The sequence below is a fragment of the Aythya ferina genome (genome assembly GCF_964211825.1).
Source record: "Aythya ferina genome assembly, chromosome: 5".
Classification (NCBI taxonomy): domain Eukaryota; kingdom Metazoa; phylum Chordata; class Aves; order Anseriformes; family Anatidae; genus Aythya; species Aythya ferina.
In genome coordinates this window covers 25,221,790-25,240,587 of record NC_140301.1, presented here as the reverse complement: position 1 = coordinate 25,240,587, position 18,798 = coordinate 25,221,790, and the positions used below count along the sequence as shown (strand labels likewise).

The 18,798-nt window shown below is 38.2% G+C and overlaps 1 protein-coding gene across 7 annotated transcripts in view; it reads left to right on the top strand.

Moving 5' to 3' along the window:
- The window catches only part of MEIS2 (Meis homeobox 2), a 171,910-nt gene that overhangs the window by 39,781 nt on the left and 113,331 nt on the right, over window positions 1-18,798 (top strand). For 6 of the 7 annotated variants that reach the window (XR_014693993.1, XR_014693994.1, XM_084522349.1 and 3 more), the window contains exon 8: window positions 12,132-12,277. Coding sequence is in view for 5 of the 7 variants with exons in the window: in XM_084522349.1 (XP_084378475.1) it covers window positions 12,132-12,277 (146 nt within the window). In the remaining 2 variants the exon portion in view is untranslated. Of the gene's footprint in view, window positions 1-1,851; window positions 1,954-12,131; window positions 12,278-18,798 lie in introns of all 7 variants that reach the window. The other variant, XM_084522350.1, reaches the window with a different exon arrangement.

Below are 18,798 nucleotides of genomic sequence, written 5' to 3'. Positions count from 1 at the left end.
TTTAGCTGCTGCATAAATCTCTGGTAAGTTTTAAATGCTGACATAATAAAACACAGGTAGGAACTGCAAAAGGGGTTTAATGTCTTTGATGCAAATCTTAATTGCCAAAATACTATTTGGTTTTATATATATATATCTTTTTTTATTTTTAATTTTTCATCTGAGACCTCTCATTGTCATTATTTCAAAGAGTTTTTTTTGGGGGGGGCGGAGAAGAGAAGGAGACTGTGTGAAGTTTACTGTAGTACCTTTAAACTCTGTAGTTTCCAGCTTGGTACCATTAACCAACAGAGAAACTGTTTTTGTGAACAGTCTTGCAGTAAAGAGTCAGAGATGACCATGCCTATGGTGATTCCTAACTGGTGTCAGAACATGACAATTCCTTGTTCTGGGTCAGTGGTGAATACCTCACTCAAATGGTGCAAAGTCAGCCAGTTCTTAATTTTTTATCTCCTCAAGAGTGCATTCAGTGACTTTATCACTAAGAAGAATGACTCCCCTGCCTAGTGTGATCAAGATCTGGAAATGTGCTGCCTCAGCACATTTAGCCTAGACTGCTGCTTGATTGGTGGGGCTTAGATTTGATCTTATGGCATATGTGTCAGTTCTCTAATGGGCTGAGTGAACAGCCTGTCCAGAGCGAAACTCAGCTTTAGCCATCTGAACCTGAATCTGGAAGAGAAGTCTTGTAATTTGCCATGGTTTTTGTTTAGGGATCCCTTCATACAGTCAATCCTATCTCCTCAGATGGAGAGTGTGGTGAGGGCAGTTCTCTGGAGCCCAGCCTGTTAGGTTCTTCCCCTAAATTCAGGAGCACAGGCCAGTCTAGGAAGACTTTGTAGGCACTGCGTATTTGTCTCTGGCAACACTTTCTGCTGCAGTGAAAGACCTGAAACAAAATTTTAGGCTTACGAACAGAAAAGCAAGGCATCAGCTCTCAGAGTGGGGGTCTGTGCTTTTTTACTTTTGTGCCGTGAAGTTCTACACAAATGATGTTATAACAAGACAGCATCCTGTGGTTTTGATGTTTTTCTGCTTTATTTTGTAAATCCATTTCTTGGAAATTTTTGTCAAAAGCTTTTCACTGTGTTTCTACAAAATTTTGTTCCTCTGTCTCTTCTTTTGATAACTTAAAACAGGTCCAAACAGGCTGGGTATGGAGAGAGTAGAAGACCATGGCCTTCCCTTCTTGTTACTTTGCTTTTTTTTTATCATAACATCATGAAACAACCAAGTAAAACTCTAAGACAGGAGAAAATACTTTGCTTGTAAGCCTTTCTGATATCATAAAGATTGATTTTTTTTTTTTTTTTTTTTCTGCGAGCCAGTTGAAATCTTCACGTCTATGTGCTTCCTTTTCAGTTTGAGGCATTTGGGTATTCTCAGCTTTATCTTTGCTCATGGCTGAAGCCAGATTCAAAGAAACTAGCAGGGACTGAGTAGGTGCTTGGCTCTTAAATGCTTGCTCTTATTATCTGTAAATGTCTACTGATTTCAAAAGACAGAGTGTTTCAGACCATTCCATTAACCACTTTTAAGCATCCAGTACATACTGCAGATGAGACACCCCTGACTTACCCTTTACCTACCAGGCTTCTTGCAGGACAAGAATCCTGAAAAAAATGTTCATCAAAAGTATATGTGGGCAGATCCAAAGTATGCAATTGTCAGCCGAGACATTATTCATCAGCTTCAGTGAGCACTAGATCAAGCCTCTTTTGTTAATACCAAATAGCATGTTTCCAAATACCTAACAAGAATTCTACATTTAAAGTATGGGGTTTAGCTTAAACCTAAGAAAGCAGACTGTCAGTGTTCCAACGTAACCCTTCACATTCTGGCATTTTCCAGACTGCCAGCCAAATGAACACTTTAGGAGGAGGTGCATATATATGTCCCAGGCACCCAGCGGGTTTATCCACCCTACTGTGCATAGGTGTTGGAGCTCTCATGGTATGTAAGATTTGCCAAGTTTGGAGTTATTTTGTACTTTTTTTTTTTTTTTTGACTATGCATTCCCAGCAAGCATCTCTTTTTTTTTTTTTTTTTTTTTTTTGCTGCTGTTCAGGTGTTTGCAAATGCATATCAAGACAGTACTCTTTATTTGTATTTTATGTAACATACACATTTGTGTACGTTTTGTCACCTGGAAAAGCTTTTATGGTTCATTTTGGCACCTTCTATCAAAACTTTTTTTTTTTTTTTTTAATTCAGCCATCCTTCATTTGTTGTTATAAATCCTCCAATAGACTAATGTGTATTTTGGACTTGTGGCCTAACTAATATCCTTACTAATATCTAAAGCTTTTAAATTAGTATCTCAGGAATAAATGTCTGTTACATATTTCTAGTTCCCCCCCCCCCCCCCCCTTTTTTTTTTTAATGAAGAATTGATATGAATGTACACTTGCATGTAATATTTCAGCTGGCACATTTTTAGTAGTTAAATAAACCTGAAAAGGGAGGTTTTAAATGTGAACAGTACACAGACACTTACTGTATCTGTGGACATCAGTTTAAGTGACGTCTCCTAAACAAGCTGTTGTGTTCAACTGCATATTGTCTAAGGGGAACAACAAGACATTAAAATACATCACAGTTTGTAACTGTGTAACAGCTGTATGGAAAATTGAGATGTTCTGAGTGCTATTTTTTTTTTTTTTAATTAGGAACTTTTTATTCCTAAGGAAACTACATTAAAGGTTTAATGAAGAAAAACAGTACAGGATGTTAGCAATCATCTACTTTTAAGTTTTCCACATTGTGCTATGGTTAAATATAAACAACAACTGCAAAATGTTAAAGGTTAAATATTGATAAGATAATATTGAACTTAATTAGTTAACTTCAACTGCAGGTAGAATTTTAATTGAGTTTAGCTATTTTGACCACATTTGATATTAGTATAATGACAAAAATAACAGGGTAACAAATAACAGGATAGCAAATAATAAACAGTACTTAAAATCAAGTGTAGCTTTTTAATTTATTTTTACTTTGGTACAGTTGATAAAGAAAACTAAAATCATTATCCCAGTTACTCCAGCAGGGATAGAGAAAAAAAAGAAATGGTCTCTTAAAGATGAGCTTTAGGCAGGAAAAAAAAAAAAAAGTCTCCTGATTTCTTTAATGACTTGTTATTGTTGCCTCAGCTGTAACCAGAGTCTGCAGCTAGTATTCTTAACAGAATTACTGTGAGAATGCTAAAAATATTTCTCTAAAAATATATAGAAAAACGTTTGGAAAAGAACGGCATTTAGACTGCACCACAAGGACATTTTTTGTGACAGTGTTTAGTATGATGAAAAAATTAAACAGAATAACAGCTATTTACATTCACACTGCAAAGTAATTACTGAAGCAGACAAAAAAATTAAACCTAATTTAATAATGCTTTCCTTCAGCCTAGGTGCCAAATCTGTGTGTAAATTCCACAACTTGTGCTGGGAGGTGGGGGAGGAAGTTAAGTTAAAACAACATAGGAACAAGTGCATCGAACACTTTCTCTTTTGTGAGGTACAAAGTGAGTTTCACTTTTAAAGAGAAGAGCATCATAAATCAGCACAAACCACAAGTTTTAATGAGTACGTCTCTTCTGGAAGTGTGCAGTGCTTGCAATTCTGTTTAAATAAGACAAGGATCTGGTCTTGCACTCCTTACTCAGGCAAAACTGCCACTGACATTAATGATAATTTTGCTTGAACAGAACAAAGTGCTTGATGGCAATTACACCAGCATGAGGGATGTGAGACTGGGATAAACATGCAAAGTACAACTTCAAATGGCAACGTCTTTGACTTCTCAAGCTAGCGTTTCCTCCAACTACAAGGATCTTAAATCTAACATTTTCTGGTTCAGAGATTAACATTTAGCATTCTGGGAAAGACTTTCTGGACTTCAGTAACCTGATCAGTATGGTCTCCTTTTGGTCTCTGCTTCTTTCTGGTTCTTTGTATTGCAGGGCAGATGATAGTATCTGGCACATTCCTTGGATGACTTGAAGATAGCAGCCCTCTGTGTTTGGGGCTGAAAGATTGTGAACTCTGTGTTAGCAGAAATACCACACAGGGGAGGTGAATAGAACATTAAAAAAGCTTTAGCTTTTAGGTACTGCAGTGCAAGCAGAGTTGAATTTGAGAGCTGGGACTTAAGTGGACATTTGTCCCTGCTTTCTTCCTTAATAAAATCTGAGTGTTAACTGTGGATAAGGGCATTTGAGAGATCACTAAAAATGAATCATTGAGTGCCCAGAAGAGCTTTATTATGATATACTATGGAGAACTTCAGAATATACCATGTACTTTTTATGTGCATATCGGATGCATGTGTGAGTTACTATTACAAAGGAAATTTTGTCTTTTGCCGCAGAAGCAAAATAATTCACTGAATTAAAACAGCAAATACGACTCATCAAAAAATGGATCTGCTTGGTCCTTCCTGGCCCTGCATTCCCATCTATTTTTCTTTTGCCCAGTGAAAGGCTACTGAGCAAAAACCACAAGATCCAACCAGCAACATTTGTTGTGCTGTGTTGTGTATATGTGTGTAATCTCTTTTGGAAAACCCTGACGCAAATACTAAAACTGGAAAAAATCTCAGTGCAAAAATCCTGGCTGGCCAAACAGAGTAAAAAAAAAAAAAAAAGAAATTTATAAGATCCCCAGACTGTCATCAGATTCCAGGACTGAGTCCGTGTAGGTAGATTCATGGAAGGTCTCTTACCTTGGTTTGTTTGGACCAGTGGCAATTAGACTGCAGGAGTTAGTCTGTTCCTGAAGTTCCACATGGATGTTGCCACTGCCCAGTTAACCAGTGTGAAAATAGTGTGGAAAATAAATTATTAAACTATACAGTTATTACTAACTTGCCAGCTCCAGAGAAACAAATGCAGCCGCATTTACATATGTGTCCATCTGTCTGTTTTTACACTTTATGTCTTCAGCCAGTGGGTGAAATTGTTTTAATCCAAGCTGCAGTCTGATTTTTTTTTTTTTAAGATTTTTTTTTTCTTCTGATATTGTGTGTATGTTTTTCGTAGATGGACATGCATATTCCTGACAGTAACTATTTCTTAATTGTCCTTCGAAGTAACCTAATCTATCTGTCTGTGATAGTTTTAACTAAGCAGCAGAGTTCTCCATGGATAATTTTCGTTAGTTAGCAGATTGTTACCATCTCAATGTTGCTGAAATCCCTAATCTCAGGTCAGCGTGAAGCTGCAGTGGTTACAATCCTGTTGCCTGATGCAGTGTGAATGGAAGTGCTTTCTGTCAGAAACATGTGGTCTCTTCAGTGGAGAGCCTGCGTAAATCCTGTGTAAATAGAGGGAGGCTAACAAAGGATGAGCCCCTGCAGCTCAGAGCATTTGGAGCCATTTGGAGGCTGAATTTGCTAAATGCTGCTTATACCGCCTGAAAAGTTGAAGAGAAAGGAGCATAAAATCCCTTCTTTTTTCTCTTTCTGCTCCTACCCTGGGGGGAGGGTGTTAAGGGCCAGGGAAGCCTGAGGTAAGCCTATGAAGACTGTTTTTTCAGTGCTCTTTTGAGTGTGAAAAAGGTGGCATGGGTCACTGTCCCCTCTTTAATGTCGGAAAACCCACACAGTTAGTAAATGTTGCATGTAAACTAAAGCATTTCATCCCTTCTCCTGCACTCCACGGTACTGGGCCATGAACTAGTCACTTGAAAATCGCAGAAAAATTTCACTTCAACATGTCTGGACAGTTTAGCACAGCAGGAACGTAAGAGAGATCAGTAATTAGCAGGTTGCTTTGCTGTTCCCCTTGTCTGCATTGGAACACTTTTTTCACCTGATGTGAAAAAATGTTGAATTGCAATGCACAAACCACGAACCTGCTGGCTATATAAAAGAGCTTAAAGTTTAAACCAATGTTTGTTAGTTTTCTCTGTAAAAAAAAAGTTAGAACTGTATGTTGGCTTTTGAATATAATCAGTGAGAATTCTCAATTCACTTCACAGATAAGCATGAGCTTTAGACATAGACCACTAAGGGCACACACACAAAAAAAAAAAAAAAAAAAAAAAAAAAAAAAAAAAAAACAGCCTTTCTTTTTTTTTGACAGAAAAATAATAAAAGGGGAAATGTGAAAGATTACTGTTCTGCAAATAATTTCTAACGACTCAAGTCACCAATTTTACAGCATCTATGGATATAAAAATAACGTATCTGGAATGTCATTCCTACCCTCAAGTAAATAATAAAATATTTGTAAATGCCTTTTTGAAAATGAGATAAATTAGTAAATATAGTAAAGCGCCTATTCAGACACAGAAAAGAACATTTTTTTATTCTCTCTCTTGTTGTAGATACACATTAGACACCAGATACCGTGTAACTCTTTAAGCCTTTCACACATATTGCCAGATGGTAATAGAGACTTGCTCCTGACTGACAAACTATGCTAAAATATGGTTAGACCAAGCAGAATAGCTTTGTAGGCAATGTCTAATGGTGTCTTAAGTTCTCTTTGTTTCTTTCCTATTTGAATTTATAATAGTTATTAATACCCAGATTGTGCAAAATGTGTATATGAAGATCTTTACATTCTTAGCTCAAAGGTTTTGTATGGTTTTGTTTTCTGGAAAGCACAAGACCTTCCAAAAGAACAGCAGAGAGAGGCCCTTTATCTCCTGCCAGATGCTAGAAGGTCTAAAGAATAACATCTGTAGTTGGAGAGGTGGTGGTGCTGTATAAATGAAGTCTCCCTGTTCCCTCTAGTGCAGCAACATCCAGCCTTTGTTCCTCTCCAAGATGTTCCCTGAATCCTTCATATGACAGAGCACCATCAGACATGTCTGGTATCTCAGACACACAAAAGGGAAGGGATCGCAGGGGCTGACTGCAGCAGTTTACCTGAGGACATCCCATTACGCAATGGGACAAGTGGTAGTTGAGCATGCAGGTCAAACCCGGATGTCTCTGTCAAGACTAAACAGCTCCTGATGGCTTTGTTCCACCTGCAGTCAATCCCTTCAGTAACCAGCACTGCTCTACTGGCAGAGCACTGTTGATGATGGCACAGCTCTAAGCTGAAATGTCCACTTAAACTTTGTGTTTTTTAAAGGCCCAGGTTTGTCATTCGTAATCTTACCTAACTCAGTTTCCCCTGGCAGTAAGATGCAGTTGATAAGTGCTGCTTCTGGGATATGAGGAGACTAAGTCAACTTCCATGAACAGTGATCATTCGGATGAGGAGGGGGAAAAATATAAATAAAAAATAAAAAAATAACAACAAAAATACCACAACCAGCACTTCATTCAAAGAACTGTGATGTGCTGAATCTGTAAGTCTAAGTGATGATTTTAACAGGATGGAATGGAGATAAGTAATTGTCCTGAAGGGTCTTTGATTCTGGAACTGACCTTCTCTCTCTGTTAGCCCTCCCTACAGCACAGACTGTCACATCTTCAAAATATATTCAAACAGTTCTCTATTTCTAGCTTTTTGACAGTGGTAATTAATTGAATTTTTAAGACTTTTCTCTCGTGGTGGTGTTGATCTTAGTAATATTCTAACCATTCTTGTTAACAATGTTTTACAGTGCTTATGTCTTCAGATGGACACATTATAAGTACAAACAAATAATTGCAAATTGTCTCTGTGTGCAGTCTCTTCTTTGTTTTGCATTTATTATACCTTCATATTCTACTCCATTAAAATACTGGACCAAAAGACTACAGTGTAGTTTTCTTAAAATGAGCACAGTGCACTGCAGCTTTCCTTTTCAGAATCCTTTAATGTGACTTTCATATTGCTTGTGCTATTTTTAGTAAAATGGTGAAGTGTCTTCTCCTACGTTGCCCCTGGTTAGATATCCCTTCTCTTCTCTCTTGCCCTTTAGCATGACAAACAATAAAGCTATAAGGGATCTCTGATGATGAAGAAACTTAAACACTAAGTCCTGAAATGTATTTGTCTGGAAATCACTTTTCTTACTGCTCTGATTATTACGATGGTAATGTAAACTATTTCTGGAGTTTGAATCTGGGTTGTTACCAGGCTTCTGTGCTTTGGCATGACTGGGATATTCTTTCCAAGTATCATTTTTGATTAGATTGGGAATCTGTTGTCTATTCTGTTCACAAATGATGAAAAGACTAGATGAGCAGCTTCCAAGCAGCACTAGCTTCATGTCTTTCTGGGCCTTACTCTGTGAGGAACACAAACAAGGACTAAGACTGAGATAATACTGAGAGACTGGAGGACTGTCAAAAAGGAATTCATTGATACACGACTGGACATGCCTTCTGTGGGACTGGACTCTGTGTCCCCAAGAGTTCTTAACTGTGTGAACACTGGACTCAGCAAGCTAGTTGGCCCAAGGAAGTCAGTTTGCAGCAAGTTGAGTTTGAAATTACAGTGCAATGGAAACGCTGCTCTGACTAGTTACACAGTATGTTTTAAATAAGTGGTAGTCTGCTTTGCTTTCAAAGCAAAATAATATTGTGGGAAGAAACACTCAGCATGCTAAAAGTGTCTGCACACAGAACTAGCATAGAACTTCCTGCTGTGTAAATAAGACCTCCATCTCCAGCCTCCTCCACAAGCACTTGGCCTTGAAGAGAAGGTCTGTAAGAAACCCTGTGTAGGTGCTTTGCAAAGCATCTTGTATACTCTCTTCGTCTTTCACAGGGGTTATTGAGACTGTTATACAGCACCGATAGGATCTTAAATAAGTTGGGATACACCTGAGTCTACTGACTCGAATCCATGTAGTCATTGACACATCTACAAAGAGAGTGCCGCTTAAAAATTCTCCACTTTTCTAGAGCAGTGGTTTTGCAGTCACTTGTAATCTTTGCACAAGAATAAATGAGTGAACAGTGTCTAAAGCAGGAGAAAGTCACCCTCCGTGTTTTTTTGCTGCATTGTGAAAGAGAAAGCCAGTGGGCCAAACTCTAGACTTAATTTCCCGACTGTAAAATTGGGTTAACTATGCTCATATAATTGCTATTTCCATACAAGTTAGGACTTGACTGGGCTCTTCTTACAAGATACTCTCCAAATCAAGATGTGAACAGTTCACAGATCCAGAACAACTTGTAATGATGTTTTAAATGATTTAAATTTGGATTCATTCATGCAGCAATTAAAACATGCTTAATCCGATCTGCAGTGGAGTGACTTTCATGTCTGTTAATTTTATTTCACTTTTGATATTTTTTTTTCTTCATTTAAAGTAACTCTTGTTTTGTTTGGATAAGGCAAACTAGAATCAGGCCCTCCTTATCCAAGAAGTAAATAATTGCATCTTGGAAACATCAGTTAAGGGCTATTGGTATGCTATCTTGGAACTAGAAGCAGTATCCACTAATGTCAACGGTTGTAGGGTTATTAAAGATATGACAATACAGCTTAACAGGATTGGGCCTGTAGTTCACCAGGACCAACAAATTTTGCAGTGTATATTCATCTTCTGAGTTAATTTGGTGGTACAATATTTGAATTTCCTTTCATGAGGTTGTAGAGCAGATTAAGGAAGTGCTGTCTCTCACCATTTTAACCGCTGATTAAGCTGTGAAGGTAATGGAAGCTTTAGGTGAACTTTCATCTCCTGGGCTGCTATTAGTTTTTTAAACCAGGATATTAACAACTCTCCAAAAGGTCTAAATACTGATTTAACATGTAGGTGACTCCTGCTGAGGATACTCACAAAGCAGAGAACATGTATATAAGGAGAAACAGGAATTTGTCTGTATATAGAGCAAACCAGTGCTTTTAGCATGAGAAAGGATGGTGCAGAAAGGAAGTTTTATAGCTGCACGCATTCTATGCATACACACACAGCTTTTACATACAAAGACAAAGATATCTTTATCCACACGACAGATAGACAAACAGACTGACTTCAAACTTGCACTTTCAGTGTGGATTTTTTCCCCCCATCTCCGGGTACTGCTTTTCAAAATTGCCTGAGGCTACAGTACAGCACCTCAGATCCCCAAGGCCCATTGCCTGGCTCCTAATAGCCACTCTCCATCTGTGTCACATGAACAGCTGATGAGATAGCTCCAGTGTCTGTATTTTGGAGAGCATATCCACCCAGGTTAAAATGCTGGGGTTGCCAAGGAGCAGTCAGAAGCCATTAGTGTTTGTGAGAATTTGCCTTGCAGCAGTTCCTTGGCATAGTGGAAAGTAAGTGTGTGTGTGTGTGTGTGTGTGTGTGCGCGTGCGTGTGTGTGCATACGCGTGTGTGTTTCTGCTAGTGTGTGATAGAGAGGAGTGGGGTGGAATGGGGAGGGGGGGAACGGGAAGGAGCGCTTTCTAAATAACCAACATCTTACAAAAATGAGCAGTTGGTTACAATATATAGGGCTTCCATAATCTCTTTGATTGGTTTGCTGTGATCTGACTCTCCTTTTTCTGTCATTAATGGAAACAAACAGAAAAGAAAAGAAGCATGAGAAAGAGCAGTGACTTCGGGGTCCTGCTCTGGTGTTTGGGCAGATGGAAAGGAGCTGCTCTGCCTTGGGGCAGGGTGGTTGTAATGAAGTGGCCTGTCAGTCTGTAAATAGTGAGGGTCATCTCTTCCATGTGATGGAGGGTATCACATTGCAGTGAAAATGGAAATGTCAATAAAATTAATCTGCCAGCTCTTTGCTGTGGCTTTTTCTGTCTCTCTGGTCTGAGAGGGTTGGTTTTTCAGAGGCGAGGTAGTGGAAGAAGGGTGATCTGGCACAGGAGGGAAGATGGAGCTGAAACGCAGGTTTTGAAGCAAACGGGCTTTATGTAGCTGCAACGTATTTTGTTTAGTAGCACTATGGAGCTAGATGAGGCTATAGGAATTAGCTTGTGAATCTATAGCATTCCTCAGGAAGCTATGGAGCGTCTAGCTCAGGCTACATTGAGCACAGAGTTTATTGTTTTAGGCTTTCTTGGACAAGGTTTTTACTTAGCATGGGATTTATGGCATTTACTGCTAATGAATGTCTATTCTTAAATTACAAAAACCACCGTCTCAGCACAATTCCCAGATGTCCTTCCAGGACCTCGGCTTCTTAAACACCAGCAGGGAGCATAAACTCTCCACTTCTCTGTTTTCCTCTTTCGTGTGGCTCCGGGCTAATGATGTGTAAGGAAAACACAGCAATCTATAAAGTCTCAGTGCTGTCCCAGTATTCTTCATTTATTTTGCATTTGATTATGCCACAAGTCGGATCTTGTTTCTTTCCTTTTTTTAAAGTTATTAGTTCAAATATTAATGTAGGAATATGGCATATATTGCTGCTCTTGATTGATGCCTTCCCAAAAACAGGAAGACGTGCTCGTATGAATTTTAAGAAAGTAGGGGTCCTGCAATGCCTTGCCAGAAGAGTTTTTCAGATACATAATTTAGATGCCCTCCAGGCAGGCTTTCAAGGCATTTTTGCTGGAGGGCAAGAAAAAATAACTATGACTGTTAAAAGTAAATGATTTTTGCTAATGCACAATTAATGCCAGGGAAAAGCACAGAAGAGAAAGATGTTGATGGAAAGTTCTGATTAAGTGAGAGTTCTACCTTGATGTGCATCTTTTTTTTTTTTTTTAATGGTAATAATCACTGATGCAGAGATGTAGAAGTTTTCATGTCATGCAAATGCCGTATGCAGGGTCATACTAGGTGTATATGTGTGTGTGCATGCGTATATATCTGTGTTAGGGGTGATACTTCTGGGGAGGGGCTCATCTGACAGTGTGTTATGTGCACTGAACAGTGACACAGTTACTGCCACCTCTGCAGAAGGCCTCAAATATATAGACTACAGAACATTTAACTTGATTACTTATAGTACGTATTCAGAATGGTTATAGGGATGCATTTACAGTGAATGTTTTTTTTGTGTCAGGTTTTCCCACATTGAATCCTATAATTGACAAAGAGCTATTGCACTATGTCAAGCACACGATTATAATTGAATTAATGATATATGCATGTGTGAGACAAAATTAGTATTTGGAGAGACATGGTTTCTACGTTTTGCATATTTGTATCAACATTCATATATAATGAGAAACTGTGTGTTCTGATCTATCAGAACAAAATAAAACTGTATTAGTATCTTGGTAATTAACGATACGTTCTGGCTTCTATATGTTGTTTATTTTTCTCTTGTTTTTCTCTTTGTTATAGGGGACGGTTTAGACAACAGTGTAGCCTCACCTGGTACAGGGGATGACGATGACCCAGACAAGGACAAAAAGCGACAGAAGAAAAGAGGCATTTTCCCCAAAGTAGCAACAAATATCATGAGAGCATGGCTTTTCCAGCATCTCACAGTAAGTGGTGCCCAAAACCAAAATAGATTTCTATTCATGTGCCTAATGATGTTTATTCATTGTTATTAGAAATCAATTGTTCCCGTAATTTTTGGACCATTATTAGGGCTCAATTATCTTTTTTTTTTTCCTAGATTTTTTTTTTCTTGGCTCTTGGAATCATGACAAATCTGAAAGAAACATGTATTTGTGTATATATAAATATACATACATACCTAGAGAGAGAAATAAAGAGAGTACAAAGTCTTATCGCTGAACAACACCTACATATAAAGTAACTATTTTTTGCTTTGAACTATTTAAGGGAGTTACAAAGGGGGAGTTACAAAGGGGGTTTAGCATATACAAAGCTCTGCTTTCTGGGTTGTTTATTGTTGCCCTCTGTTTACATGACTTTCATACATGTTTGTGGCAGAGAGAAGCCCTATCTGTGTGTTCTAACATTCTGTGGGATGTTAGGGAAGTCAAAGCAGCAGCTTGCAAACTTGTTGTATGTTGTTTTTGTGAGGAATATAGAAGGCTTACAGTTTCCCTAATTCTTCAGTTGTGTAACAGAAAGGAATAAACACTTTTTTGATTTCTCTCCAAGTACATCATGGTAAATACTGTCCATACTCACATCTGGGGGAGAGAGATTAAATCATGAAAAGCTATACTTTAAATGGGCTATCTCTATGCTCCTGCTTGCAATTGTTGGTGAGATGTGTTGGTGTTCTGTTGATTATTATAGCTTCACTTAGAAATCAAAACACAGTTCTATAGAAAACCTGGTAGCACTCTTGGTAGTTTACTTTGTGTAGGAAATAATGAAAACTGGTAAAATTATTAATTGATTTTCCTTTTTCTCTCATGGTAAAATTGTTTCTCACTTCATAAGGCTCAAAATGCTAACAGTTATTAACTACCACTTCTCCTTTCAAAGTTTTATGAATTTCCCCAGTAGCTGATGTTGGTTACAGTGTAACGATCTTGGGACAAGGTACCCTTTTTATTTATGATAGGGACTATTGAACTGCTCCACTAGCAGCACAGCTAAAGGGGGGAGCAATAGATCCACATTTCTAAACCATCATTTTGATGTAAGGACATTAGTAGCAAACTAAGGTGCATTGATCTGGCCTGTGGGGTCAGGATTAGCTGGAATAGCCAGTGTCTCTGCTGGAGTAGTGGTTATTCCTGCCTCCCAGCTATGGCCATTTCAAAGGTCAGGTGCCCTGTACCCACTTGGCTCAGAGGAATTAGACAGAACATGAGTCTCTGGGCTGATTACTTAACCAAAGACAAAATAATGAGTCCTAAGCAAATACTGACTAATTGAAAGGGCTGTAAATCCATTACATATTGGTCAGGGATAATCAGGAGTATTTAATCACTTTTATCTATTCAGGAGCACTGAAGCTGCAACAGCAAAGCCCTGAACCTTGCCATGTGCTTATTATTCTCATCATTATCAAAATTACTTCACAGCTGTTCTTTGCTACATCACCTCAGCTGGAGATTTACTAACCTGTAAAATGTTTTTAATTTGGAAGTCGAGGGAGTGTGAGTGGAGGGTTTTTCATTTAGCTGTAGGGTATCTTTAGAGGAGTAGTTACAGGGAGACAGCAAAAGCATGGCCACAAATAAACCAGCTTCTTTTGCATGTTTCTGTGTTAACTCCATTTCCTCTTACAAAATTTGTGAAAAAATGTTTTTTCTCCCTGCCTTCCTTTCTTGCATCCTCCTTGAAAACATTCAACACATGCTTATTAAACAGTCAACAAACTCTCATTTTTCCTGAGGAAGGTCCTCTTGGCTTTTTGAAATCCCTTTTCCTTGTTTCTGTCCTCTCTCTCCTGACCCTCTGCATTCCACATGAATTGAGGAAACTTGCCATCGCTGGTGAGGATGACCTCACAAAAATCAAATTAAATGAACACAAAAAAGCCCCAACCCTTTTACCATCCAAGCTTTAATGAGTTTGCAGGTGTTGAAAGATTTACTGTGTTGTAATTCTCAGACCTGCAAACTGATAATGGAGACCCCTGACCAGCGCAATGTAAATTCAGAAAGATTCTTGCCATAAACACATGCAGAGAAGGAAGAGAACTCCTTTCTTTTAAAGATCTTGCACTTTTTCTCAAATTAGCTTTTCCATTCAAAGTGCAGCTCTGGCTGAGCCAGAACAGGGGAATCTGTGATGTACAATTTTATTGTTTCAAGTAAATATCTTTACAATGGTGGTCCATGATTCAATGTACATTCCTTCATTACTACTCTAACCTTATTTCAAATTGGTTTGTTCCTTCTTTGTTCTGTATGACCTGTTCTTGTATTACAATAATCCCTTGATGTACCCTTTTTTCTTTCTCTCTCTCTTTTTTCTTTTTTTTTTTTTTTTTTTTTTTTTTAAAGAAACTAATTGAATTATCTCATTATTTTAGTTTGTTAAGCAAATGTATTTTACATCTCAGGATGTGTTCTTAAAGAAGGAGCTGCTTAGGCTTTGCCCCCTGAATGGGCCATTGGTACATTTTGACATTCATGCATTCATTAAGGAGAAGAACATAAAAGAACTCTGGTTGTATTTTTTTTCAAACACCCAACCAGCATGGAGCAACTTTTCCATAAGCCACAGGGGTCTCTCTACATATGTTCTCAACTGCAAGCCATTGTCACCTATTCTGAATACCTCAAAAGGACAAATAAAATACTAAAGGCCAACTGTAGCAATTGTTAGCTGTTAGTCTCAATATGACAAAAATCATTAACCTCTGGTTTCCCTGGAAGGAGAAGCAGTGGCAGTCTGTCTCTTATGGTGTGGATTTAACTCGAAATTCCTTTAGACTGTCAAATTCAAAAAACTCAGTTTTGTCTAATTGTATTTACTTATGATTTTAAATAAAATGCTATTTTTCCTTTATTCAGTCAGTTTGCAAACTCTTAAGGTAACTGATTTTAAAAATTGATTTGCCTAAGTGGCTTTTTGAAGAGACAGGCACTTGAACTCTTATGTAGAACAAATGTATCTGACAGGCTGTGTCTTTCAAAACAACTTATATCTCCAATCACAACTTCTATTTTGCAGTAACTTTAATTATACTTGAAATAGGATACACATGCATGTTTTTGTTTTTGGGAATCAAACGCAAGGAGTAAGAGCTTCTGTCAGGTTCTTGTTCACGTATTGAGCTCTGTCTTATATTTGGAATTACAACAGTACCAGAAGATGAAAGATCTGAGGTTGAATTGGTTGGAAATGTGTATGCTTTTTCTGGATAATATCCAGTGTTTAAGAAAGTAGAGGAAATCCTAGTCTGGTAGTATAAGCTTTTCAATAGTACATAAAGATTACGACATCAGAAAGGTAAACCTGACATTAAGGCTGTTTTTATTTGAGTTCAAAGGTGGTTAAAGAAAAGAAACAGCAAGAAATCTGACCCAAGCCAAGAGTTTATTCATAGCTTTGGAAGACTCCTTTTCCTCTATGCCAAGGACTCCTTAGTACACTCAATTAGCCTCTTAGACATCTCTGCTTCCCTCCCTCAAGTGCTCCCCTATTTGCCCTGCAAAGAACATATTTGATCATGAAGTGAAAACAGGAAGTGTTCAAATGTATAGACACCTCCAGCTTACACCAACGTTGAGATTAGGATTTCTTACCAGAAGCTTTGCAGAGCTTGCCCCCCTCCTCCCATGCCCTTTTAATGGATAGAGGACCTTTAAAATGTATGTACATAATCAGAAAAGAACAAAGTTATAAAGGAAGCAATTATACCATTCTTTGGACATGTACCTCTGGTAGTTCATCTTTCTCTGCAGCATAGTGTATCAAGAACTACACTTTTGCTATATTCAACAGTTTTCCCCTTCTTGTACAGTACTGGTCAAACAGAGATGCATTTATTTTTTTTGACACTTACCTGGGGAGATGCTATTTGTTAAAATTTTATTTTGTTTGTTTCTGTATGAAGAGGTATATTGTAACTAAAAGTACCAGGAATACCAATGGTAGCATATAAAATATAAAATATAAACATTTTATATGACACTTTCAGAATCCCAACTAATGGTGTTGGGATAACAACCCTGAACTCAGTGGCGTTGGGCTGTTTTTTGTTTTTTTTTTGTTCGTTTGTTTGTTTTGATAGCTGAAGTTCTGTCTCTAACATTTAGCAGTCATTTCAGCCTGATCTCAACAATTTCCTGGCTAAAATTCTTGCCTTTTACAGTTTCTTGTATAGTAGATTTTGTTTTAACGTGTCTTAGGGTCACACTAGAATAAGTTCTGTTGGAACATGTTAAAATGAATCAATCACAGCTTTTGTATTTACCTGATTTTTAATTTTATTTTTTTTTTAACTTGCAGTATTCTAGTGGCCAGACAGAATAATATCAATAGTGTTACTGAAACAGATTTTTTTCTATATTTGTGTGGGTGTATCTGAGAATATAATGTATCTCTATCATATTTTAATGAATGGCTTACCAAGCCTTTTATACAGGCAGCTGCTTTATGTATTCATTAAAGTTGATTGTAGAGACAAATGTCTTCAGCCAAACCCAATCCTGCCATTTTGGAGCAAACTTACAACACAACTGAAACCATTCCACCTTCATAAATATCTCCTCCATATCCTGATTTTAGGAATAATACTTAAGGGAAGGTTAGGAATATAGCTTCCTATCGCATACTTACTATTGCAAAAGCATTCTGATGAACTGTAGTGCTTGTGTGGGGCCAAAGAGTAACTTGCTGTATGCTCCCAGGGTACACTGAGCAGAGGGATGATGTCTTCTGGTAGTCCTGCAAAACTACCTGTATATGGGTTCACATGGCTGCTGTTTCCATTTTAGTGTGTTATGTAGTCAGGGAGTTGGAGGAGATGACGTGCAATGTTACTCCGGGTTTGTTTTTTAGGTAGGACTGTCTGTGTACTGAGTTTACAGCCAGGTGAGAAGTTTCCTACTGGTTTGGGACAGACCTCTCATTCTGTACTAATGAGAAACTTATTGCTCAGGTCTGCAAAATATTAATGCACTCATTTTTCAGCTAGGTAAATTTTGTGAGGGGATGTTAAATGATTTCCTCTAAGTCCTTTGGAAAAATCATGCTGAACTCCTATGACCAGTTGTAATATAGTCCTCAAGACCATGGAACTGAGGATCTTTACACGCAAAGTTGTGCTGGTGGCTCACCATCAGAGCTGGCTTAGTGGAGTAAAGCTGGCAGCTGCTGCTGGTATGTGCTGTTATTGCTGGTGGTAGCACAGTACTGCCTCATGTCACTGGCATCCCATCCTGTCCCGTCTGCATGCAGTACAGCTTCACCAGGAATGCTCTGGAGAGTCAGAATAGAATGAAAATGGATTTTTTTTTTTTTTTCTCAAACTGCTACTTCTGCTCACAGTCCGAAAGGCGTAATCCTCTGACAATTTGTAGTCCTATGAAATCAGCCCCAAAGCTTCAAATTTAGTAACAGCCCGAACACTCATATACCTTTTAAAGGCTATAATCTTTAAAGAAAAGGGCTGAGATAGGGTGGGGGTGGGGCTTTGTTTGTTTTAAAAATGGAATCTGAGATTAGATCTGACATTTCTACATCCACCCCCTACAGAAAAGGGAACCCAGGGTCATGGGGTGTGTGGGCCTCAAAAGCTAGCTTTGTCTCTGAGTGGTTAATCTAATCATTGTTACATAGACATCTGTTATTTCTTCTGAAAAATTGATGCTTTTGTGACACAATGATCCATCTATTTAGTACAACGGCCTGAGTAATTAAATTAAAAAAAGAATATTTTTGCTGGAGCATGTATTATAAAACTGCCATACCTCCCTGTACCAGCAAAAAGGCTGGAGAGAAGGGAGAGGGAGGTGGGGAGAGGGAGCACTTTAAACCCAGCATTGTTTTCTGCTCGCTTGAGGAAAACATCTGTGAATTGTTTGAACTGAACCTTACCAGGGACTGTCTGAATCTGTGTCATCTCTGTTTAATTTCAGGAAATGATGTCACAGTGCATTAAATAACAATGCTATGTGATTTATTTTTACTTGTATATGCTGTCCTAAGCATTTCTGTTACATGGCAGTGTTTTCAATTAACTGCAAGCTTTCAGTTTAAAAAATATATTCGATAATGCTTTTTTGGGCATGGGTATTGTGAGGTTGGGCGTTTTAGGGGGTCACCAAGGTTCAGGGCTGTCTGAGGGCTCCAGGCCCATTTGTCATGTGCTTATTTGTAGTTGGGACTGGATGTCAGCACTCTCGTCACCCATGGCAACCTCCAGGACCGTTGGTTTGTTACAAAGCGTGTCTGTGGAGGAAAAACAAAATATTCCCAACCTATCCGTCAAAAGACCTATTAGATAGTTATAGTGAGGCCTGCATACTGTAGCTTCTGCCTTTATCAAACTTTCTGCACTCCCCCTTCTTCTGTAAAAGAATAGAGGACATAAGTCAATTCTGTCTGCCATCTGTCGCCTTTTTAGCTGTTCCTCAAATTAAAGAGACAGTCCAAAATTTAAATAATCTGATAGAAGCAT